This window comes from Tyto alba, unplaced genomic scaffold, assembly GCF_018691265.1.
Source record: "Tyto alba isolate M040663 unplaced genomic scaffold, T.alba_DEE_v4.0 Super-Scaffold_2, whole genome shotgun sequence".
Classification (NCBI taxonomy): domain Eukaryota; kingdom Metazoa; phylum Chordata; class Aves; order Strigiformes; family Tytonidae; genus Tyto; species Tyto alba.
In genome coordinates, this window is record NW_024881282.1 from 53,953,432 (window position 1) to 53,979,230 (window position 25,799).

A 25,799-nucleotide genomic window follows, 5' to 3' on the forward strand; every position below is an offset into this window, starting at 1 on the left:
CAGCAAGGCTGAGTCTTGTTTGAACCAGGGCTCAAATTTTTCTACTCATTCCTTGCATCTTGTATCTTTATCCCTCCAGATCCAAAATAGTTTGGCTTTGCACTTTCCAAATGGACCTCATGGAAACCTTCCTTGTGCTGAGGAGAATTCTCTGAATTCCAAAACCATTTCACTTTCAAATAAGCCCCCTTCTAGATTTTCATAGCTTAAGAAAACAAAAAGCTTTTAAGCTAGAAGATCACTTGATCTGGGCCTCTCTCCCACCAAATTCCCACTTCCCATGTTTCAAAAAGGGAGAAATACCTCTATTGCAAAACATCTAAGTTGCTCCTCATCACTAAAAGGGCATTTGAGGACTAGAAAAGCAGCTCAGAGTTTGCCCACCTACTACCAGAGTGCACACTGTAATCTTGTATTTTTAAGAGCCCAGTCATGTAGTCAAGAAGTTTTATTTGTGTTAGCTGGAAAAATATGTTCCTTTTTGCTGTCTCATGCCTTGGTGGTCAACTTCATCGTTTGTACGGATACAAATGAGGGTGGTGAGAAATACACTAAGGAAACTACTTTAAAGAATGTTTGTCTGCTCTTGAGAATAAGGGCAGAGTTTGTTTTTTCACCCAAACAGGGTACTTGGGCTTGTTGCTGTTGGAACTAGGTGCCAAAACCCCCAGTTCTTCATTCAGGCTTTAGTTTCTTTGAGTTCACCTACTCATTTGTGCCTCTTCTCTGTTGTCTTCCTCCTTCTCCCCTCTCTACTCCCCCACTGGAAAAAGCCTACAAATAAATCAAGCTACATTTCCCACAGAACAGTCTGTGAGAGGAGGTTTTGTGCTGCAGGGGTGGGGAAATAAACATCTTGGGTTCATGCAAACCTCATTTGTTCCGCCTCTACCCAGAAGAAGCTTAAGTCTTTTTTAATTCCAGGCAACTTCAAAACAGCAGAAGCTTTTAAAGGTGGGTTTTGAACAGCTTCTGCTGTCACAGGACCAAGGTACATGCAACAAACTGTTACTATCACAATGAGACTAAGGAAACGCCAAGTGTGAGACTTGAATAATAATGTGCTATGCAGTGCCAGCTATACCTCAGACTTATGTCTGTGGTATTCAGTTTAACCACCAAAGCTTCTCAAATCTAATCATTTCATGCCACGTACCCTGGCAGTGTTGTATAGCAGCTGTCCTTTTGTAGTTGATGTGTAATTACATCATGAAAAGACTTTAATTACCATATTACTAAATTACCAGCCAGCAGTCCTTTCAGGTTCAGCCCTAGCTCGCTTCTATATGGACTATTAGGCTTCTCCAAGCTGAACACTTTTGGTTGGTGTAAAAGGGAGGAAAAATTGTGCTAATTGTAGGTTTTGTTATGAACTATTATTGAGCTTGATGTTATGGCATCACTAATGTCAATGATATAATTAAACTTCTGCTAACGATGCAATCACAGTTCTGTAATAATTATACGTTAACTGCACATGATACCAGGACCCTACTAAAAATGAGGTGATGTATTCAGAGCCTGATAAAAACAACTTGGAGGGAACCACTTTCATTCTGTAATGGATTGTCTGATCATTCTTGGATTCTGCCATAAATATGCCTACCTGTACAGTCAAAATTCATGTCTGAATATTGGCCAAGCTTTCTCTCTCTCTCTCTCTCTCTCTCTCTCTCTCTCTCCCCCTCTCTCTCTTTCTCTTTTTCTTCCTCTCAGTGGTTAACATTGTCCATGCAAGGTTATCTAATTAGCGACTGATAGTGCTATAGTCAGTTATCCAATATATACTGTTTTTTTTGGTGAGTGTTGAGGCTCTGTGAGTTTGACATACACACTGTGGTAACTAGGCCAGGTGCTCGGAATAGCTGGGGTTTTTTAATCAGGAATGCTAAATCTTCTCTGTTCATTCTTTTAAGTATTATTGTTCAGTTCTGTATTGCTAAAGTGACTTTTATTTCTAAACTGCCATAACATGCCTTGTTAAACTCAGTTCTTTTTAGTTTTATGCTCTTTATTAGGATGTTGTTTTATAGCTAGTGATGAAGCAGTGGTAAAACAGGGACTTAATGTTTTTACTGATTACTGCCCAATTATTGTATAGCCTCATGCAACATAACATTTGTCCACTATCACTACAGTGACTGTAATGCAGTATGATCATATTGACTATTTTTGGCACGAGTGTTCTTCTGGCTTTCATGTTGTCTGGCTAAGGAGCTGCTTGGAGACTGCAGGCGCTGCCATTTTATGCTGTGCTTGGAGCCATGTAGGGTAGCTGTGCTTTTATCATTATACGAGAAGCAGAACATCACAAGTTGATTTGGCTTTTTCATAGGCCCTGAAACACTCACTAAATCTGCAAATGGGTTCTTGAGCTTTTTTGATTTATTGGCAGAACTTGGGATCAAAGCAAAGAGCCTGATGTTTTGGAGGCTTCACAGACTTGCAGGGTCACTTTGCTTCACAGACTTGCAGGATTTTTGCTTTGCTTCATCAGCTTTTTTTATCATCTTTTTTGCCTCTCTGCTTTTGCTCCCTCGTGCTTATGTTTTCAGGGCACATTCACCCTCTGCTTGAACATATATCCTCATGTCCAGGACAGGTTTTTCTCCTCCTTTTGGCAAGTATAGAATTAATGCTAAGGCATTTGGGATTTTTAAATGATAGGAGCTCGCTGAATGAATGTTCTTGTGGCACTTCTGTGGGGGTGCAGGTTAAGCAACTTCATTGGCGCTTCAGGTGTGCAGATGTGGGAGAGTGTGTTTATAACACTGACTTCTCCCATGAAACAGTGAATTGAAAATTGCATTCTATTTTGTTTACTGTTTCAGTTCTTTCTGGATTTGCTGCTCGTGTTGAATCTCACTGCATTTATACTTCCTCTTCTTCTGTGTCATGGTGCTTGTCATCTGCTTCCCTCGTGTAGTTCTCATTGTAGGAAGTCAAATTTGGGTGATTAATCTGCTTTTATGAAGTAAATGAGAGACACGGAGACACCCACATATCTTCTGACTGGCACTATAACTTAAATAGAATTTCTGAGAAATCAAAATTGATGATTCTGATCCATTTTTATGGTTCATGGTATCTGACGTCTTCCTCAAGGCGGTCCAGCAGGGTGATTTTTTTGCTAGAAGTGCTAACACTCTGTAAGGATGGAAAACAAAAAGTGTTGTAGTATATTACTGTTGTAGAGCTAGTTTCCTTTAGTCTTTGTTTTTTTTTTTTTTGTTTTTTTTTTTTTTTTTACAATATTTTCAAGAAACTTTAATTTTCTGATTTTTCTTAACTACTCATCTTCTAATCTAAATGGTGTATATTTTCCTTGTTTTCCTTGAGTGGTCTGCCTAAGGCATCTCTGTCTCCTTACATCTGTGTCTGCATAAACAACAATAACTGTGCTTCATACTTAGAGGTCTCTAGAGGGAAGACTAACTCAGTTACTAAGCTTCTCCAGTCTGCAGTATTTGGAATAACGTTCTTTTTCCTGTCTCCTCCTAAAGATGGGACAAAAATAGCTGCAAATCTCTGAACCACACACAGGGCCTTTTCACCCTGCGACCACGCAGTCCGTGGTGACTCCTCTTTGTCCTCTGAAGTTCTTATTCCTCCAAATACTCAAAAGATGCCTCCTAAGAGGCGAGAGCAATGTTTCTGGATTGTATTTTGGCCAATCTATCTGCACACCTCTTTTTAGATTAATAATAATTCTTTGATGCAATCACTTGGAAGTAGTAAATGTTTGATCACTTCAGGGCAACAGACAACCTGAGCCTGGTCTACTCAGGAGCCTGTGTAGTGAGGAGAGACTGAATTTAAGACGAAGTGAGTCTCTCCCACACACATTCTCCTTTACTGACTGCAGTTTTGTAGGTGGAGAAGTCTGATCCTGCCTAGCCAAAAATGTTGGAAATGAGCATGGCATCTTAGTCGTACTCAGGAGATACGGCCAAGTCCCATCTCTCTGTTTCCCCTGCTTCTTTTCCTTAGAAGCCTGACTTGCAGGCCTGTAGAAGCACTTCTGCTTCCCTTCTCCTGCCTGGCCTCCTTCCAGAGAAAAGCAAGAGCACACGATTCATAGGAATAGCAGCAACCTCAGATATTGCAAGATTTTGTACAGGGTAAAGCTTTTGGACGCAATTCAGGAAACACTTTAAGTGGGGTGTGGAGAAAAGGTGTTGGATCACAAATATGTCATTGCACTCAAAGTGTAGCGATGAGGAAGAGTGTTTTCTAGTGATCCAGTGGATGACAAGTTCCAGGGTACTGGCATGTCGTATCCAGCGCTGACTTAGCAGAAATTATTAATTTGGCAGTAAGTGTTCATAGGCTTTTGAAGACAAAACAAATGCCCTGCATCTTCTCCAAACTTCTGTTTTTCCTGGGAGAGTGTATGCCTTAGCAATCTCTATGGCAATCTAGCATGTGTTGAAGCCATTGTAAACATTTTTGGTGAGTGGTACATTCATTTAAGTCTTTGATCCTAACCACACAGGTATCTACCCATGAAGTCCTCATGTTCCAGATTATGAGGAAGGAGAGGAGTTTTGGCTATTCAAGTAATACCAGAAAATTAGAAAGCTGCAGTTTATTGATACTAGTTTCCAGGAGTGACAAATTCTTTTAACTTTAATTCTCTTAGGTTTTCAGCCTTTAGAAAAAGAAAGGAAAAACAAAACCCACAAAACCTAAAGGAACTAACCAAGCCAGAACAAAAAAGCTTGTTGCTGCTGCTGCAAGTAAAAATTACCCTGCTGCATAGTTTTATTGATAAATATGAGCATTGATCAAGGAAGAATTCCCACTGTAATAGCATCTTTGCATGTATGTTGCCTGTAAAGCTTATAGTGTGAGGCAAGATCGGTGAAGGATGGCAAGATGTAATTTTAATCACTCTCTTACTGATGTATGAAGAGCCTGTGACCTCTAATAGAAGCAGCTTGTGGTATAAGGAAACATACCAGACTCCAGATTTCCCAGTGCAGTGCATTAAGCTCAAAAGCATCTTTTTAATTTGTAGCTGACCACAGAGACACCTGCAGATTCTTCATTCCAGTGTTAGAGGGCCAGGGCCAAGGCATGCCAAGCAGACTGAGTGCCTTGGATCTCTAGCTCCCACCCCTACTATGGGTGGAGGGCCAGAGCGCGCACCCCAGGCTTGCTTGGTAAATGTTTCCACTCTGCTGTGGTCCTTACTGTGTTGGAAAGCTTTTCTCATGCCCTAAATTTTGTGAGCTTGCCAGGCAGCTCAGGCCATTCAGTCTCAGCAGCAGCTCCACAACTCAGCTTGATGCCTGTTCCTGGGGCTTTCAGTGAGGGCTTCCCTTGTCAGTTCTGCATGGGCAAATGAAGCAGGGCTTGGGTAAAACCCCTCTGATGCAGAGAGCAGTCTTTCAGTCTGCTTTTACTTCTCAGTCCATCTTGTTCCAATATCCTCCAGCTGCCGCTGAATTAAGCAGAAAAGCTGAGGTTAAAGTAGATGTGATGCTTTGGGTGCTAAAAGTCATTCTGACTTCCTCAGTGGTAAGACAGTGAAGAAAAGGCGGAAGAAAAAATCCGTGCTTCTTCCATCTTACGTGGTCAGCCATATCCCAGCCATATTACTGCCAAAATCAACACTGACTTGTGCAGCAATACCTTCATCCACTAAGCCCAGGTTTAGTTGCCATAGTAACTCGTCCTGGCGATGAATGTGATATCCTGGACAGCAGGGAAAAAGACTTTGATTCCACAGATACCAGTCCTGAGGCTCAGAGCTGGCCACAGAGATGTGACTGCACTTCTTTGTTCATTTCCCTAACATGGCCTGGGTAATTGGTGGCATGTTGTTCAGCCGTGATACAGAAATGTGGTGGTGTATCATCATTTCAAGCCTGGACTTAGCTGTGTTCAAATGAAGAATACACTGAAATCATCATGGGCAAAATGAATCCCGTGAGGGCAGCAAATCTCCAACCTATGGATGCTGGAACCAATGGCAGGCAATTTTTGTGTGCTAGCAGTGTCACTATAAACTCACTATAAACTGGTTTGTAATAGCTTCCTAGCTGCCAGCTGAAGTCCTCTGAAAGATCAGTGAGTTCAGATGTAAACCAACAGGAAAGGACACACAATTAATTACAGAGTATTTTAGTTTAGTTCATTAGCTTTTGCTTTAGTGTTACTGGAACCAGAGCAGACAATAATAGTGTATAGGTGAACATATAAAGTCACCACTGGTTCTATAGCAAAAGTTACTTTCGTGATTAAACAAACAAACAAACAGAAAAATCACATACAGATGGCCAGTGCCATTCCATTAGTAATGGGGTGGGAGTAAAAAAAAAAAAAAAAAAAGAAGTATAATTAGCCCTAAAATGAAACACTGTTAATAAACCCAGCTGTTAATAATAAGCCAACTGCTAACAATAACTCCATACTTAGATTGCATCAGACAAGCAATACACTTGAGGAGTAAATTAGAGCAGGGAATTCATGGGAGAGTCCCATAGGAAGAGAGCAGCAGCCTGACAAAGAGGCACTGGGGACGAGAAGCGTGCAGCTCTTGGGGTCAAAAATGACTGGGCAATGTGTCTTCTGCAAGCTATCTCCTCTGTGGACAGCCTGCAAGCTCAGTATTTTGTTTAATTTAAAACCGTAGTGTGAGTAGTGTGGCAGAAACAAGTGAAGCAATTTAGTTACAGTGTTGGTGATGGCCAAATGCTTCTCACCCTTGGATACAATATTATAGGGCAGAGGGAGGCTACCAGGAGTAGAAAATCCCTTTAACTGCTACTTACTAAGCTGTTAGTTGAATACATGGGATGGAATGTGAGGTAAGTTCTAAAATTTCAGATTTTTATTATTTTTAGTGGCAGGGAGGGAGATGCTGACCGGCTCAGGTGCTAGTGTAGATGAGAAGTAAGCCCTTCTGTGGAAATCTATGAATATTATTTTGCTTTGAGAAACAGCTTCTACTTGCCCATTTGTGATCCTTTATTAAAAATAATACAATTCATTTAGTAAAAACAGACCACCAGAATAGTGGCTTTAGAGTATATCAGCAGCCTCATTTTTCCCAGAGGCCTTCTCCACAGGAATCACTAAATGAGCATCAGAAATGTAAATATGAATGAGTCTAGTAACTGGAAACAACGTAAAGCTCTGCATGTGTGTGCACAGGAACAGCTCGCATTGCTTGTAGGTGCCTCTGAAAGGTGACTTTCAAAGTTTCTTGCAGGGACTGGATTTCATGATTTCTTTCCCTGGGTCTTTTCAAAGGTGGGAGGAGGTACTCGTGCTGCCATAGAAGAGGTGTAGCCCACTTGGCTCTGTGCTGGTGACAGGACGTGAAAAGAGGTCCTTCAGTGAAATAATTTGGGAATGCCTGGTGGGTGTCCTGCGAGCAGGGCTGTACTTGGTGGTTGTGCTGCTGAGATGTGAACCCTCAGAGCAGCCAGGGTGGCTGGCAGTCTGCAAGAGGCCTTAGCAGAAGTTTGGGAGGGTTTTTCATTGTTGCTGCAGGAAAAGCCAAAGCACGCTCCTGTAGGAAATTACTTTAACCCTGCCTTTTTGTGATACTTCACCAAGGCAAGTTCTTGCACCTTTTATTGGCCTGAGGGAGCCAAAGTTCCCCTAAGTGATGAATGAATGTGTCAGATCAGTCTGCTTTAACCACAGCATACACAATGAGACTATGTTGTCACAGGAAGAGCCACAAGCAGGGAGAGTGTGTTCCCTCTTAACGTTGGCTTTGTTCGTCTGAAAGAAAAATGATCCAGTGTTTCTATTCTGTCACAATACTTCTGTGGACAGCCTGATGTTTGTGCTGAAAAATGTGAAGAAACCAGGTGGCAAGAATGTTGAGTGGCAGTAGAAGGAAAATGAGGACAGAGGCTCTACCCCTTCCCTGGTTTGTTGCTTATTTTCTTCTTGGTAGTGATGCCGAGTAGGGGTTGTGGCATTTTTGAAACATCTCTTGGGTATTACAGGTGGGAGGCAGCTGGGGGTTTTTTCCACTGGTGTTGCTGACGGTTGCTGCTTTCACCTCTGAGTTTTATGGTGATGGATATGTCATCACTGGAACCTGTTTTAATGCTAGCTAAATGTTATATAATGGTTTGTTTCACTATCCTCAGCCTGCCTTAATTCATAAAATTTAGTGCAAAGCCTTTAAATTATTTCCTTTGGTTCCATGATTATTGCCAGTGCAGTGAGGTGTTTGTTCACCTGGTTTCTAAAGAAATATTGAGAAATATGTCTGTGTGTGTCTAAGGGAGAGTAATTAAGGTCGTAAGAAGTGAAACCAAGGTGCCAGGGCTGAATGTATTAAAAGTCAGTAATTGTAATGGCTGTGAGTTCCAGTACTTTATTTAGAGAGGAGACAGCATTTTTTGGAGTCTTTTTATAATCACTTCTTCTTTCATGTCTTAGCAATTAAGAAGAGGTAAATAAACAAAACTGGTTTGGAGCTCACCAGACATTAGCATTGTTTTCCTTGGCTTCTTTAAATATATGCATTTAGTTACCGTAGTAAACAAGTACCTACCTAAACTGATTCCACAGTTCTAGGATTTACTTCTTTTTTTCCCCAGCTATTTTGTGACACACCTAATTAAAATCAACTGCTTATTTCCCCTTTGAATATAATAAAACCTTGCCTTATTCTTTCTGTCACTTTAATCCTTCTTTCTTTTCCATTGATACATTTCTAATACCTCTTCAGACGGGCCAGACACTTCTGCTTCATCCATACCAAATCCACAATGCTTAACACCTTTTGACAAAATGGATACATCCTCCCTGTGGCTTGGAATTGATACACACTGTCAAAAAGGGTTTTCCAGACGGTCTCTCTTTGTCACCTTTACCAGATTTTTATCCTCTGCTGTAGAAATGTGCAGTTTAATGTTGTGTTTCAAACAATTTTTAGCTGAAAAAGTGTGTAATGGAATTAGGGTGTCCCCTGAATACTCCTAACAGTAGGAGATGCCTCTTTGTTTTGAACACCAGAATCCCAATAGACCCATGACAGCAGTGAAATTACACTTTTGACCTTGTTCACTGAAGTGTTTCTTTCTCTGTATGATTAAATGAGAGTAACCAACAATAGCTTCCTCTAAAATGTATGAGTTTCCCTCCGTTTGTTTCTCATAAACTCAGAGAGGATGCTGTGCAATTCTCAGCTGATGGTGTTCTCCACAAAAGAAAGAAAGAAAAAAAAAAAAAAAAAGAGAACAGGAAAAACAAACCCTGCTTGATTCAAGGAGAGGTGGCTGTTTTAACCATATTAAAAATGCAAAAGCAACTGATAAACTGGTATTTTCCTTAAGCCAGTGTTGTTGCTGCATCCCAAGTGTGAGAGCAGCAGTACAACACAGTGGCATATTTTTGCCCTTTTGTTGCTTCACTCTCCACGTGTTTTAGAAGGTGATATATACTAAAGCACCAAGTACTGTTTCAAAGTATCAGATCTGAATATAGAAGATAACCATATTCTTAATGTTTTGTGTGAATGCTGAAATACTCAAAAGCTCATTTAGCTGATCGCCATGGACTATGTAGTTACATCAATTCAAAGGATAAATGTAGTAGTTTCTGTAGATTTACATGCAGCCTTTTAAAGTCCTGGTGTTTCTTTTCACTTGCATGTGACTGAGTGGACACAGCCTGCTGCAGGATTTGCAGTGACCAACAGTCTCGCTTTATGCACCAAGGTGCTCGCACATCACTTGCTCCACATTTAGTTGTTCAGGCCATGGCTTCTCTGGATCAGAAAATGCTCAGTGAAGTGGCCAGAAGAAAGATACAAACTGAGAGTTTTGTTTCTTCCATTTTAGGCTACTTCAGCTGTGCTTTGAGGACCTTTTTCCTAATATATTCCTGTTTTCTATGAATATTTACCAGCTCCAGATTAGTGATCGTACATGCTTTGCACAACAAAGAAAGTATCTGTGAAACACAAGGGCAACTATGATCCTGTGGTTCATGTGGGTGGGGAATTAGGTAGCTGGGTTCAAAAGAGGGGAGAGGACTCAATGAAATCCATAGTTTGTTTTCAGATGGGATCAAAATAAGTGATTTAGTGGCCTCTGTGGCATCAAGACTTAAGGCATTTCTCGTGTTTGTTTGCTTGCTGTGGATGATGTTGTGTGGAGAGGGCATCAGAGCAGTAGAGCATGGAAGGCAGTGCACTGAGAGGTCTGCAGATCTGTGACTCCCGATTTCCTATCCTGCCAGAAAAACTTTTATTTTTTAAGTACTACTTCACTGGTGATATAAATTAATGATTGGTATGGGTCTGAAGCAACCTTGACATCAGAGAATATTTGGTTAGTGTTGACATGCTTGTTCCGTCTGAACATGAATCATCCATCTGCCTTTGGCAGGCTCACCCTGTGGCTCTGCTATAATGTGTTTCACCAGTGTGGCTGAAATTAGAATGTCACTATTAAACATGGCAGAATAAGATGCTCTCTGGGCACTTCATGTCTTCAAGTTCTTCTTGCTTCCTATGTAGCTATTTCTGACAGTTTAATAGGACATCTGTATTCTGCTATACAATAATATATTCATATTTCCACAATGCACAGGGAGCTAAATGCTTTCAGAGCACTATTTCATTGCGTACATGCATTTTTCATGCATGGCAGAAGCAGTAATGCTTGTGTAATGCCATGATGCTGCTCAGTCCATTAGGAAGTGTAAAGTCCAAATTAATTGTCCTGCAGGACCATGCAGCGTGGGTCTCTAAAAGCAGTTGCTGGGCTGCTTGTGGCTGCTGCGTCAGCCAGGCTCCCTCCCCGTGAGCAGTTACTGACTTTGGGCTGTTGAATTCAGGGCTCTGGAGGTTGCTCAGTGGGAAAAGCCTTCAGCTGGTTCTTGGCAGCTCTGTCACTGCAAGGTCACCGAAAGGGCAGGTCAGGCTCCAAACCCAATTAGGGCCTGATTCGGCATCTCTGCAATCACAGGGGAAAAATCCCATTGAGCAGGGTGGCTCCCAGGCCAGGCTTTCGCACCCAGCTTCTCCAGTGGGATGGCTGGCGAATGTGTCTTGTTTTTGTCACTTGGGCCGTCAGAAATACCATTTGCTGTCATGAAATGGCTAGGCAGCTGGTGCAGAAAGGTAAAGAGCCTGGTGGGAGGATAATGAGCCCACCACAGTTGACAGACCAGTGACCTGTACGTGTATGCCTGCGTCCCTCCTGTTACTCATATCTAGAGCTGTCTAATTCCTCGGATCAAATCACTTGACTCTTATGAGCAGCTGTAACTTTCAAGCTGAATAAAGTCCAACTGCTGAAAACATTAATGAAAAACGTAAAACTGAGGTTCTGTTTTATCAGGTATCAACAGCATTGCTTTAATTTCCCCCCCTCCAAAGATGTTGGTTTTGGTTTTTTTGTTTTTTTTTTTTTGTGCTGGGTTGTGCTTTTAATTCCAGGTGGCTGCAATTTCTAGTGAAAATAAGTTGAGCTATGAAAGGTTGACCCACTCACCTCTGAATTGCTTTTTTTATATGATGCGAGTCCCTCAGGGCCCAATTCTACCCATAGAAGTGAGAATGATAGCTATCAACATATATAGGAAGTATGTTGGTGTGCACAAAGAAAAACGTGAACCCCAGACTGGTTTGAGTGGTCTTTAAAATATGGATTTCCTGTGAAATGGTGATTAAAGGGGAAGTAAAGGATAATTAGAAAATTAGCCTGACATGCTAGCAGTCATATCAATGTGTGGTTTTATATTAGCTCTTTCAGACAAGCACAAGATCAGTAGGTCCCTTATGACTCTCTTAAGCTAGTGTGTAAAATTTGGTTAGTGTCTGATCAGCTCCTTTGATCAGTCCAGTCTAGACTGTTGTCAGAGTACTTACTCTGTACTAAGCCCACAGTCCCCTTAAATGGAGGCCAACTCAAGTGAGTCAAGTTACATATAAAAAACTTATAAAAACTGTCCACTGTCTTTGAGTAAGTGAGTCTGGTTCAAAGCCAAATACCATAGGAACTGCAAAAATAAAAGCAAAAGCGTTGTTGCAGAAAGGAAGTGGTAGAGTTCTTAATTCATTTTTAAGTTGCTGTCTTGGAAATCCAAAATAAAAATTTTCATCAAACCTTTATTATTTTTAATTGGACTGGCATTTTTGTAAGCCTGTAATGTATTCAGATCCTATAAAGGGGAAAGAATTCCATCAAAAATTATTCACAAATTTCTCTTAAGAAATTAATGAGTTACAACCACTATGTCTGCCTCATTTGAAGCACAAAATATTGTTTTTAATTGTAGCGGTGGAGGGCCAGTGGGAGCCTTCAGTATGTAGGTTGCACTCTTGCCCACCTCTAATTTCTACACAGGATTATTTGTAAGGGAGTGCTGGAAGTCCAGGAGCAGTAAATTTGCTGTCAAAGTAAAGCTGTTTTCCCCTCATGACTAGAGCCTGTTCCCACCTCTCCCATTGTAGCACCATCCTGTACCTGTCCTTTGCCACATAAATCTCAGAAATGCAAACAGTTCCTTTCCTCTTCGATAATGCTCCTTCTTTTTGCATACTAGCAATAGCAGATGATAATTTGGAGACAAGTTGAGTCCAATATCATGTCCAGAAGACTTGGAAAGTTATCCAGTGCCACTGTTTTTACAAATCTGGCTTGTACTGTGGCTGGTTTTCTCAAGATGCCTGTGTTTTGAATTTAAAGGTTAAATTTTCAGTCTTCGTGTGCCTACCATATTTGCCGGTTGCATTGCAGTGCCATCAGAATGCCTGACATAGAAGCAATGCCAGCAAATTGATCAAATTATTAAGAGAAGTAAGCTAGCACATAAATATCACATCAACAGGATTAAAGGAGCACAGAAAAGAGACCATTTAAAACATATAGAAACTGAAAACTAACAGTTGCTTGTTTCGTCTACACCAAATTCTATGCAAATTCAAGAAGAGAGCTGGTACACTGCTACTATCCAAACACTGAATTAATCTATTGATGGTTGAGAAACAGCTCCAAAACAGACATTAAAATCTTTGAGATGATACGTAGTTCATCCAGCTCTTTGAAAGAGCCAAGCGTTACTATACTTGTAGAGCTGCGTAAATGATGGAAAGATAAAACAATGTAATTCTGTGAGAGAATACATGACTGCAGAATGCAGTAGGAATACTGGGTAAATTCTTCCCTCTTGTGCCTGTGTTTCAGCCAATGGCATTACACCAGGGAAGAATGGAACTGCATTTTGCATGTAGCATAGCAGATTGTTAAGAGGCAACAGGCAGGTGTTCGAGAGAATTTCCTTCTCTGCCATTTGCAAAAGTGTATGTGAAATCTGGATGATCTATAGTCATTCCATTATCTGCCATCTTTTGGCAGGTAACTAGTTAAATTTGTGTTGAACGGGACTTGCTTTTCCATTTCCATTTGCTGGTGGAGTAGAAATGTTTTGACGTGACATATGACCAATCAATAATTGGAAAGTGCTTACATGAGTCATTTGAAGCCAGTAGTTTAGACAGTCTCAGCCACAACTGGGATTAAAACCTGCAAAGAGTTGTTCTACAATCAGTGATTCTACAGCATCTCCTCTGGGTGTCTGCATTTCACTTAATAAGGATACCCTGTAGACATCAACTGAAATAACTCTTGCCTTTGTTGCTCAGATGTTTTTGTGAGCTCTGAAATGAACTTGGCATATACAAATATACTTTGCTATCCAGCCTGAAGGATGCAGGGCAGGAATTATTATCCTGTTCTGCTGACAACATCAGTGGAAAAGAAATGGCTTTATTTTACTGTGACTCCGAAGAGAATAAGAATGTGACTGTACCCTGTGGTTTTCTGGGTATTTTCTATTTTTTTTTTTTTTTATTTCCCTATATTGATGATATTTTATTACCATTACAGGGCTATAATAATTCGAAATGGTGAAGTCATTCCAATGTCTTCAGAATTCACTCCAGAGACCGAACGCCAGCGACTTCAGTATCTGGTAAGAGACTTGAGGACCAAATCAGGTGCTGATGGTGACAAGTGTTGCTTGGTAATATCTAAGGTTCAGACACACGCCACTGTGTTGCTGTGGTTTGGTGAAGGACCATGTGTCTGCCGAACACCAGTGACTGAACATGTTTGTCTTTTAGCCATCAGCAACTGTGGAGAATAACCTGGTGGTGGAAATCTTAATGAAAGGAGGCTTATCTCTTCTGTGAAGGCCATCACTTAGCATGGCTGTGTTTGTGTAGCTTGTTCAGATGCAGACCTTCAGCAGCTTACTGGTGTTGGATAATAAGAGCTCAGACATGGAGCTCTTTACTGTATGACAGTATAAAATGCCACAGACTGCTTTTTGTGTGCACGTGAAGAATATTGCAGGGTTTTATTAATTTTCTCTAATAGTATGCCAATAGTATCTCGATCATGGAAAAGGCATCTGATTTAGAGGTGATCTCAGTGATCATTAGCAGCTACAAGATAGGATGGGTGAAGAAAGACTAGGTTTATTTAGTGTAGCAGCACCCATAAAGCTGGGACAGGGTGACTAGCTGAGGACATGCAGGATGTTTTTTATACATCAAGTTTTGTTGGCTCATAAGCTGGCCAAGAAACGTAAGTCAAAATGCATGCTGTTATTTTTCTTGCAAACAATCTTAATACTTTTTAAGTTTTTCAGATTGGTCAGTTGAAGTTGGTTGGCTGTCAAGACATCATTGCTAATGTGGCCAGGAAATTTCTTTTGTGCTTCTTCACATCTCCTGCTTTTTCCTCTTGGCATAGGCCAAGGCAGGCTTACTGTCAGCTTTGACTGACACAAGGTGGACAGGCCAAGGCTAGTGGTGTTCCCTGATTTTAAGGTGTATCTTATCTTCAGCCTGGCCCAAGCACTGTAGTTTGAAAGTAGGCAAAATGGCAGCAGTTGAAGGTGGGGGTATAAGGGTTTAAAGAAAAATTACAAATGTTTCCACAATTGTCACGTTTGATTTTTAGTCCAGTTCAGTGGCTTGATGCTGAAAATTTCAGAAGAAATACTGCTTTGGGAGTATTCATATTCAGAGAACCAAATGGAAAAGAGGCCTAATAAATATTTACAGTTCAGTTACATTTAAAGTAATTTGTTTGCCTTTAAAATAAAAGGTATCTTTAGTATCTAGGGAGTCTGCTACTTCTGTAGGAAATACGAGATAAAGCATTGCCTACAAGGGAATTTTTTCTCTTTTGATGTCCTTTCTGGCTTATATTTGAAAACAGCAGCTGATCTGAAAGACATTTCTCCTGTTTCCTTTGGAAAATTTCTTTACCTTTGTTTGTTTAATTTAATTCTATATGTAACAAATATGCCAGGGCTGTGGATATCATATTCAAAGAAAATACATACAAGACAGTAAGAGCATGAAACAAAATTAGAGATAATTTCAAACATAGCATTCCATAAGTAACATTTTTACTATAGTGTTTTAAAAAAGAGAAAAATATTACCTCAAATTTCTTACAAGGTTGGCTTAAACATTACACTCCAATGGTTGCATCTGTCTTTCTGATTAGATCCCAAATACTCACTTTGGCTGTCCCCAGGTTCTGCTATCAGTCTATTCCACCATCAACATCTCTCTTCTGATGTTCTTATCTGAAAGTTACTTACTTTAGAGTTATTTTCTTATTTGTAGTTAAAGCTGAGTTTCTTTGTTTCAAACGTGTTGCACTGTTCTTCCTGCACAATAGGAAGAAAATCACTTAATCATTTTAGCATTAATATTTGACTTCAGAAATGTGGAGATACCATTTCATATGGGGATGTTACTGCCCAGGCAAAGGAAGGTTATGGATTTACAGCCTGCAGGCCACTGAGCATTGGTTCCCTGTGCAGTAGACACTGTTAGCACAGTCAGGGCCAAGGAGCTTTCCTCTGCCTTTAGTGCCTATTGATCGTTTTGGCCACGTGGGACTTTCCTCCTTTCTGGGACCTAATTTCCATGTGTAAAGAAATCTGTGGGATAATGAGTTGTTCAGTCCATGTGAGCATCTCTATACGAAGTTTTCCAGCCTAGTCTTAGACAAAACTGTGCTTCAGCTACTACTGGTTGAGTAACTGAGAGGAGGGGAAAACAAGTGTTTTCCTTGTCCAGCTCCCATTTTAATGCAGGTTTATTGCCACGTATCCAAGAACGGCCCTGAGCATAGGCCTCTGGCATGGCAACCTCAAAAGACCAGGTTGTCTACCCAGTCATTCTGACTTTTGAGCAGTTCTGGGCATGGTTGTCCCTCTGTCTCCACATGCACCCCATTGTTTTGCAGCGGGAGGACAACATACAGCTAGGGATTTCAGGCAGGCTGTATGGCAGAGGCAGACTTCTTTCTCAGGGGACTTGTGACTGTATCGCAGAAGACAGTCAGTCCCTCAGTCAGAGAGAGCTTCTACAGATGTAAGGCATGAAAACCTAGCACCAGTATTCCCTTGGTCCTTTGGCTTCTGTAGAGGATCAGTGCTTCCCTTCCACTGGTGGATGTTCACAAGGCTCCTTTTGTTTTGAATTTTTGTGCCTTTATTTTTAGCGCTGTGGCAGGAGAGCTCCACACAGTACCTACTCAAGGACAGCCCTGGCTTCCCATATTACTGTATCATGAGGGAAAACAAAATCCAGTATCGACTGGGAACTGCTCTGGTACATTCGGCAGTTGTGCAGACAGCTGCCAGAGGCAATTTTCCTTTCATATTCTGAGGAGACTATTCATTTCAGTCATGATAGTCTAAATTGCAACAGTAAATGGCATAGATTTTGTTACTTATTCCCTTGGAAAACACGTTCAAAATGAATGATGAATGAGTGTACTGCAGATGGGTGTACTTCAATTAGTTATGAAAGCTGCACTTCGTAGATGTCCTGTGAGGTCAGTGGTGTTCCTGCGTACTCTGACCACGTGTGTAGCTCGGTGGTGCCCCAAAAGTTCACAGCTCAGAGCAAAGATGGCGCAGTCCTGCTACCAGGGCAGGTTTTACTGCTCGTAGAGACTGGGTAGCTATCAGTAGCAGTGAGCTGTGGATGCTCTTTGTGTTTGGCACCACTCAAAGTTTCATGAGCCTGGACAGGCATGCGTTCAAAGAGGACCTATTCTTATTTCATTGTTCGGGTGAGGATTAAGTGATACTTACATGCTGAAGGATGCTTGGAGAACCCAGGCATAAAGAGGAATGAACGTAAATCTCCTAAATGTCAGTTCAGTGCTTCAGTTACAAGTCAGATACACCTTAATTCTCATACAATTTGTGGTTCCCTGTAACATCCAGCATAGGATTGCTTTGGCCATCTGATATTGCACAATGCTGTGGTAAAAGGGAGGCTTAAACATGTCCATACGATAATGGCTGAGTAATTTGCAAAACCTCTGGATGCCTTGTGCTGTACATGCTGCTGTGAGCGATTGTCCCATATACTAGAATATCCCATTGGAGAAAATGGCACAATATGAAAAGATAAAGTTTTAAGATATAGTTGACGTAGGGGAAAACAGCAATTTTGAAAATAGCACAAAATACGGTGAAACTGCCAGTGCCGGTGATGTCCCTGAGCCGTGCTCACTGGAGGAGCTGAAAAAGGCATGAGCAGGCTTTATCGAGGTACAATAAGATACATGCAGTGTTCCCTGCAGCTTAATTGTCACACTAGTGTGTAAGTCTGTGTTTATCTTAATTTCATGTTTGCTTTGCTGATCACCAGGAAACACAGCAGGAAGTAAACGGCCTTTTGAAAGAAACATGAGTGGACTTCATTTTAAACAACTAATGTTGAATGTAGTATATCCATCCACAACATACCCCATAAAATGGCAGAGTACCAAAACCACATGATGCAGAGTATACCAAATTTATGCCAAAAAAATGTAATAGCTTCTGAAAGAAATATGATGAAAAATATATTAGTTCCATAACACAGAATAACAATGTTGTCTGAACAAACCACATCTCATAAGGATGTAGAAAGTGTTTGATAGTCACTCTTTTTATTAAATTTTAAGTTCTCTGAATGGTGTTTCTGATCAGAGGTTCTTGCAAATTGAGACTAAACAAATGGAAAAAATGGAAAATATGGTGCCTCACCACAGATGAAATTCTGGTAGTCAGTTCACTTACAGTTTTTATTTCTCTTTCGATCACTTGAGGGGATTTCCCGATGTCTGCTTGTATATCTACTTGAAAGATCTGTAGATTCTTGAAGCGTTGCTTTTTATTTATTTTCTGGTTATGCTGCCCAGCACGGTTTGGTTAGGGTGGAGAGGAAGAAGAGTCCTGTCTTGTAGTAAATAGAGAACAATTCTCAACAAGCCCAACTGGAAGTTGCAGCTGAGTTTTATAGTAGAACATTCTTCTCTCTGTAGAATTACAAGTAGAGTGTCAAAAATAACTGTTAAAAAGAAAAGTGTAAAAAATATACAAAATTAAAAAAAAAAAATCCCAACAAGAATCCCCATTTCTTCACATAAGAATTCAGCTCACATGCAACAGGATCTTCCAAATTGCTCTTTTCCCTCTGTTCTACTGATGCCAAAAATATGAGAATCAAGTTAAGATTGCTGGATTGTAAATCAAGCATCAAGGCTTGGCTGTGGAAGAGAAATCTTATTTAAACATTAGCAGTCCACTGGTAACTCTGCCAGCTTTATTAATCTTATTTCACTTGTGACCTCAGACTTTCCATCTGAGTAAATCTTTATGAAATGCAGTCTCTCCCAATCGCTTTACCTTTACAATGTAGGAAATTCATGTTTTCAAAGGGAAAAATGCTAAAAGCCTGTAACTTTTTTTTTCTTTTGGACTTGTGATTCAGCCTAATAAGGAATCTCATAACCTGAAGGTTAAATAACTTCATTTTTATGTCAGTTATGAGAGTTTTTTGCTTTAAATAAGGCTTCTTGGTTTGTAGGCAGACGACAGTAGTCTTTAGCTAGAAGTGGTTTGTAATGATTTAATCAAGATAGGCTGTGCATTTTTAAAAGTGAACTGAATTGCACTTTCAAAGCAGACTGACTTGATTGTATACAGTATCATAGACTAGAAAGAATTAAAAAATACCAAAAAAGTCCAGCTCTACTGTCATTGTGTAGCAATACATCAAATAAATCGTTAGGAATGCTCCATCTTTTCTGGATGAAAAATAAATAAAACCTAAAAGTTTACATGTACTTTTAAATAAAGAATCCAGAGTTCTGGAAGTATGAAAAGCCTCATCTGGACTAATACTGCTAGACCTCTCAAAAGCCACTAGTGCTTCTCAACCATTTCTGTAATGAGGAACAGTGATCCAATTAGAGGGTCCTTGAAAACAGTATTTGAGTGGAGGAGGGGACCTTGGCTGACTGCAGGGAAAAAAAAAAAAAAAAGAAGTAATTCTCTTAACTGTACACGGAGAGAAAATTTGATGGAGCTCCTGTTCCAGGAAGGGATCACAATGTCAAGATCACACTTGCGTGCTTGAAAGCCTCCTTTTGAAAGCAGAATCCAATCTTGTTGGCTACACACAGCAATCTCCCTCAGCCCCATTTCAGCCAAGCTCAAGGTGTTTTCTGGAAGGATATCTGGTGATGGGAATGGGGACAAGCTGATGAAAGGTTAGCGCTATAATGGGCTGAGCCTGATCCTACTCCTATTAAATTGAATGGGAGCAGGCTTGGCCCTTAAATGCAGAAAATATTTTATTGTGAACTATCTGCATGATAGCTGCCAGGTAGATCAATAAGGGATTCCACTGCTTCCTGCCGCTCACCTTTGATGAGCGCTAGATTTATGACAAACCCACAAACTAAAGCCAGCTCATTTGGTCTGCCCTGATGGTAGCTGCTGCTGGAGATAAGGCAGACTTCATTGCCTTAACTGGCTGGATAAGGAAAAAGAGTTATCTGCAGAAAGGTTAAGAAACGCAACTCTTCAGTTCCCTAGCCAATTTGACTGTGTCTTCAGAAGAGCTTGCTCACAGTGTGGCTTGAGGGAGGGAGGGAGGGAGAATGGCTTGATAATGCAAATATTAAAGAAAAACGAGTGAGGTTTATTTTGGAAAGAAGAAATAGAGTGTGTTTCGGATTGACCTATCATGTCAGGTGATCTCTGTATAAATCCAAACCAAAAAATTGTGCAGTGGACAAAGAGCCTTGTGATGCTCTTGAGTACAGTCAGCTCTGGAAGACGTGAGTCTTGGACACGACTGGTGAAAAGGCCTCCCAACATCTACAGAGTAGCACAGCAGAAAGGACAGGAGCAGCATTCGAATGTTAACACCATTAGTTGCGGTTGTGACACAAAACTGCTGCTGCTTTTCTTAAAGTTTATTCTGCATGAAGGAAGTAGTTTTTAGAAGACAAGAAAATAATAGTGCTCTGCAACTTGTGTTTATTTGCAGTGTTGCATGTGATGGGGTAAAAGGGGACATTTTTCTTGAGGCAGTGACAATTAAAGTGTGGTGGTAATATTGGGCTGTGTGTGTGACAGATGAACTGGGAGTCAAAAAGCTTGAGCTTCACTCCACACGCATCCCTCCCAAGTTGCTGCTTGCTCTATGGCTTTCTCCTTTGATCATTCCCTTCTCTCAGGCCACTGACAAAAGGAGATGTGTTCAGTTTTACAGAGTGCTGTGGACTCCTTTGGAGTCAGTGGATGAGGCATAGAGATCCCAAATACTGAGGAGCGGGGAGTAGTGTTGAAGGATTTTGAGGGCAGGCGTATTGCTCCCTGTAAGGCTGCTGCTGGACAATGGGCAGTGTCAGAACTGGTGTATGTGCACGTTGTTTGCTGAAACAGAGCTCATAATCTTCCTTGTTTAAAAAGGAGGGGAGGAGGGGAAATATGTGTGTGGGAAACAAACGTGAAGGGATGGTAATGCTACCTCATTAAAAATAGATGATGTCTTGTTTTATGATGTTTGTGTGGTATCTGTGGCTTGGTTTCTGCCCACAGGCTTACATGCAGCCCCACTTGCTGGGAAATGAGTTCACACATTTAGAGTTTCCACGGAGGGTGCAGCGCAAGGAAGTTGGAAAGAGGATGCTCTACCGTGACTTCAACATGACTGGCTGGTAAGAATGCGTCCTTCTCAGCGTGGGGTCAGCCCTCTCCCCAGCCAATGCCTGCATTGCACGTATCTTTGATTAGCGTAAACTGCATCAAACATGAAGGTGTATGCCTGCATACCAAACGGAACGGAATTTCCTTCTTTCAGATGTATTTTTCCTTTAGAAGATAATGTTTTAAATAAGTTGACCTCCCTCTAGAGCTGAGACCTTGGTTCATTTTAACATGTGAGCACTCAAAGTGGAGCAAACACATAAAGGGGAGAACGTGCCAGGGCATCTTCCTGAAAGCTAAACAACTTTCCGATCTTGAAGTAGCTTTCTATAGAATCTGGATCAGTGGGCCATCATGCCTTTGCATGCTGAGGAATGCTTGCAGAAGGGAAGAGCTGCCTCCCATACTCTGGTGCAGCTGACCCCTGATTTGGGTAACCCTTGAGGAACTGTTTTAGAGACGGGCCTATCTGAATAAAAGTCATAGCCAGCCTAAAATGAAAAGGCTTCAATGAACAGCACTGACTTAATGAAGTGAAGACAGGGAGAACAATGAGGTTTTTGTCTCTGGCTAAATGTTTTCATTGTTTTGTGTGGGTTCAAGAGGCTCCTTCTCAAGTGACTCCCATTCACTTAGAGAAGCCCTAATCCTTGCAGTTGTGGGCTCTGTGTGTGACCTGTAAAGGCAAAGGCCCAATATATGCAAATGGTCTTCACTTCCATGCTGTTTGTTTTTTAGCAGCCTTAGCAAATGTCCTTTCAGGAAGGGAAAGAATGGAGGGGGTTAAAAAGCCTGAACTGTTGTAGGTTTGGAGATTTGGATGCTCACACACATCTACAACTCCGCATGCTTCTGATTTGTCCCATGCTTTATAGACCATAAATATAAAGATGTTTTAATGGCAGAATAATGATCTAAGTTTAATATTATCTGGAGTTTTTGTGAAGAATATGTTGATCTGGGAATAACCATCATTGTCCATCATCAGCTACTAGTAGAATATGCAGTCTCACCCTGACAATGATGACTTCATATTTTAAAAAGGCTACAGGCATGAGCAAAAAAATAAGAACAGAATGAGAACATTGGATCAACTGAGGACTTAAACAGCAAACCATTTGGAAGATCATGAGACACACTCCCAGTATCTTCAAAGGGAGTTTTCTTACTAAACTCCAGGATGTCTCTGAAGGCATCAGTAAATAATGGCTTCATGTAGACTTCCAAATGCTTTTTTCAAGATGTGAGATGCTATTGGGGGAAAAAAAAAAATAAAAAAAAAAAAAAAAAGAAAGAAAAGTAAAAAAACCTTCTAATTTGTAGGAGAGCTACAGAGGTATCATGGGTCAAAAACTTCCTGAGAGGAGGGGAAGAGGGTAAGAGCAGACATCTTTAATCATGGTTGGAAGGCAGTGAGGGTTTCTCCAGGTTCGTGGGAGTTGTGTTGTGTTTCCCTGGTTGATTAGTGGTCTGGAAAGGAAATGAGGTTAGAATGGTTGAAGTTGTAGCATTGGCAGGTGACACCACAGCTCTTTTCCCAATGAACAGGAGAGGCTGTGAAGAACTGCAAAGAATTAAGAGACTTACATGAGTGGGCATCACAGTAATCAAATTTGGTGTTGATAAATACCAAATAAAATGTGAAGAGGAGAAAAAAAAAAAACCTATTTGTGCACACTGGAGGTTCCAAATTAACTTGAGAGCCACGTCACAAAGCTCAGTGGAAGGTCTGCTTACTGTGATTTTTTCAGTCAAAATCACCAGTAGAATGTTGGGATGCACACAGGGTTGGAATGGTTAAAAATTAAACTAAGAAATAATTCTTTATATCTGTTTGTACCTCATTTGTGAATCTACGCATAGCACTTCACCTTATCCAAAATGGTTGTTGAATAGCTAATACTGTTTGGCATTAGAAGGAAAATAGGAAGAAACAAATTTTAGATGTAGAATAATGAGTAAGGTAGAAGAGCTTGGGTAAATCTAAATGGATGGCAGATTTGATTCAATATATTGTTTTTCACTACTGGTGTGAGAACTCTTAACGCTAGCATATGGCAGGGGGAGAAGAGAGTTGATTTTCCTGTTGATTTTCATGAATTTCCTGAAGTATAGGACACATGTTGATCCAGTTACAGATTCTAATATGGTCAATGCAAAAATTACTGCCAGTTTAGCACAAATATGCCTAGCTGTAGGCAGTTATTCCAGAATAAATACTTAAACTGTGACTTGAAAATTCAGTTCTGAATTCACCTTAGTGTTGTCCCAGAAAGAGGTGGCCTGTGCCAAGCAAAAGCATGTGGAGACTGTGATGAGGGTACCTCTCCCTGCTGTTACTTTTGACTTCTGGCTCGAAGTGGGAAATGGGGGCTATGTTTTTGTCCTGAATAAAAGAATCAGAATCTTTTAGCTGCTCCATATCCCACAGCTAATGCATCAGTTAACTCCTTGTTTGTTTGCCTCAGGACAATAAAATGGTGAGGGTATTGCTCTATTGCCATACATTTATCTAAACCGGAGCCCTCCTAAATAAGGATCCGTTTCTTCTTGCAGGGTGTTTGCCCAAGAGAGTCTTGTTTTCTATCAAATTGTGTGCAGTGATCTCCTAAGCAGAGGAGAAGCAATCTGTTTCTATTTATCCAAAAGTCTGGGTCAATTTTAATGGTTGAGACTGTGGACAAAATGTTATATTTCCAGTTTTGTGGGCCCTCGGAAGTGGTGGTTTGAGATGGCTGGTGTTTTACAGTGGTCATTTTCCACTTCAGGGGTTTTGCTTCAATTTTCTTCCCTTTTTAATTCCTAGATTTAACTGATGCATCAGGACACAGCGACCGAGGACATGTCTGTTCTGCATTTGTTTCTAAGGACAATATCAATCATGGAGAATAAATTAGCGTATATATTACTTTTCTAGAAAATGTCAGATGGAGCTCTGGCCAGCCAGAGCTTGATACGCTAAACCACTGCCAAACTTTTATCACTTAGAATGCAGAAGATCAATTGTCTGAACCTTTTATTGGTTAGTGACTTCACTGTGTTGACATTTGCACATACACGTAGAGAGGTGCAGGTGATGTTAGGAAGAAACAGCCACTCTTACACTTAGTTACTGAATCCTTTGGTGAGAGGGTGTAAAACTCTCTGCTCTGATGTTTCCTCAGGAAAACAAACTGGTTTATTTTAAAATTCAGGGCACTTTCTGTGTTTTCTATTAGAAGTGGTATGATTCTTTTTTTTCATTGTTTTTACCCTTCTCCTGTGCTCTGGAGCTTTTCAGATTCTTAACAATGGCTTGGCTTGCCCAGCTTGTTTGCATTACAAAAGGTTATTGTCTTTGGGTCTGTCATAATGCATTTGGCCTTTTTTTTTTTTTGCCTTTTTTTTTTTTTTTTTTTTTTATGTGAAGTTTCCACACTGGCTTTGTCTCAACAGCCCACAGTGGTATCAGAGCTGCCAAGTTTCCCCACAGCATTAGGACAACCACTGATCCAGCAATGTGTACCGCATCACTGGTCCAGACTGCCTGTAACTGCTTTGAAACCAGACTTTCCCTTCTCCCTCCGGCTCTCCCACCCTTTCTCCTTTTTCTGTAGTGGCAGTTGGGATGAGAGATCCACTGTATTAAATATATCTAAAATAAATCCCATTTAGGTGGGAGCTGACTGTGAGTTGCCCCTCCTGCACCATCTCCTCACGCGCGTTGTGGTTGAGCAACCATCGCAAAACGTGTACTGTAGCTGGCAAGGCATCTTAAGAGCTGTGTCTCCTGCCGAACAAGCCTCCGAGCTGTCTCGAGCTGTAATTTGCTGGCAGACATCTGTGTTACTGACAGTCTTTCACAGCTGGGTCTCTGGGCTGGGCTTTTCAGGCCCATGGCTTGCAGAGGTTAAACTTTTATCGGAGAGAGGGTAGTTCTGGTGGCTTTGACAAGTCCTGGCAACAGAAACATCAGGGAAGACTTGGTGGCTGTGTAAGCAAAGTGCTGCCAGCACTAAAAAGGGGTGTGGGTAGCCTGAGGTAGAAATATATGGGGGGAAAAAAACAAGCCTTATCATAAGTGCTCCTTTAAAGAAGGACTGCACAGAGTTAGTATTCTCTGTCTCCGCCTTTTAAATAAAAGTTAAGACATGGTTGGTCAGGTTTTCTTTACTCATAGGTAAATCCCACGTGAACAATTTTAAGTACTTCGCTCTATCTGTATCCTAGACACCTTCCTAAAACCTGTTTTTCTGACTCACTGTGTCCCTCATTGGCACAGTGGCTCCTTCCAGGGTTCCCCTCTCAGCCTCCCATGGGGCCGGAGGAGCCATACAGTGCTGCACTTAACCAAAAGCATCTAGAAGGTACTAACAACTGGCATCAGCTTTGGTGGTTTCAAAGTTAATTTTTTTGTTCCTCCTTGGAATGCAAACAGTGGCCTTTCTGCTGCTTGCATTGAAGCAGAGTTCTTTAAAGGCTTGTCTGCAGATCACAGCTTTAGCTTTTTGACTCGATTTTAGGGTGACAAGAGAGCCTCAGATAACAAGTCCATTTTTTTGACCTGATTAACTGACGGTTTCCCTTGCCCTTCAGGAGCATGCAGAGTTGAGCTGTATCCCATCAAAAACAGTCTGAGCTGGTGGAGTACCCACCACGCGTCACGGGCTGAAGCCCCAGACGGCAGCAACTGGGGGAATTGGGTGCTGCAGGCACGGTGGCAGCAGAGCCCTCGCCAGCTCCGTGTCCGTGTGTCTGGCGAAGGGCTGCTGTGGCACACGATTAGCCACCCGAGGGTCAGCCCG

The 25,799-nt window shown here is 41.2% G+C and overlaps 1 protein-coding gene across 1 annotated transcript in view; it reads left to right on the forward strand.

The window, feature by feature from the left end:
* Window positions 1-25,799, forward strand: part of PPM1H (protein phosphatase, Mg2+/Mn2+ dependent 1H) — a 143,452-nt gene that overhangs the window by 85,863 nt on the left and 31,790 nt on the right. Inside the window, exons 5-6 of the mRNA XM_032999808.2 lie at window positions 13,875-13,959; window positions 20,908-21,026. Coding sequence (XP_032855699.2) covers window positions 13,875-13,959; window positions 20,908-21,026 — 204 coding nt within the window. The remainder of the gene's footprint in view (window positions 1-13,874; window positions 13,960-20,907; window positions 21,027-25,799) is intronic.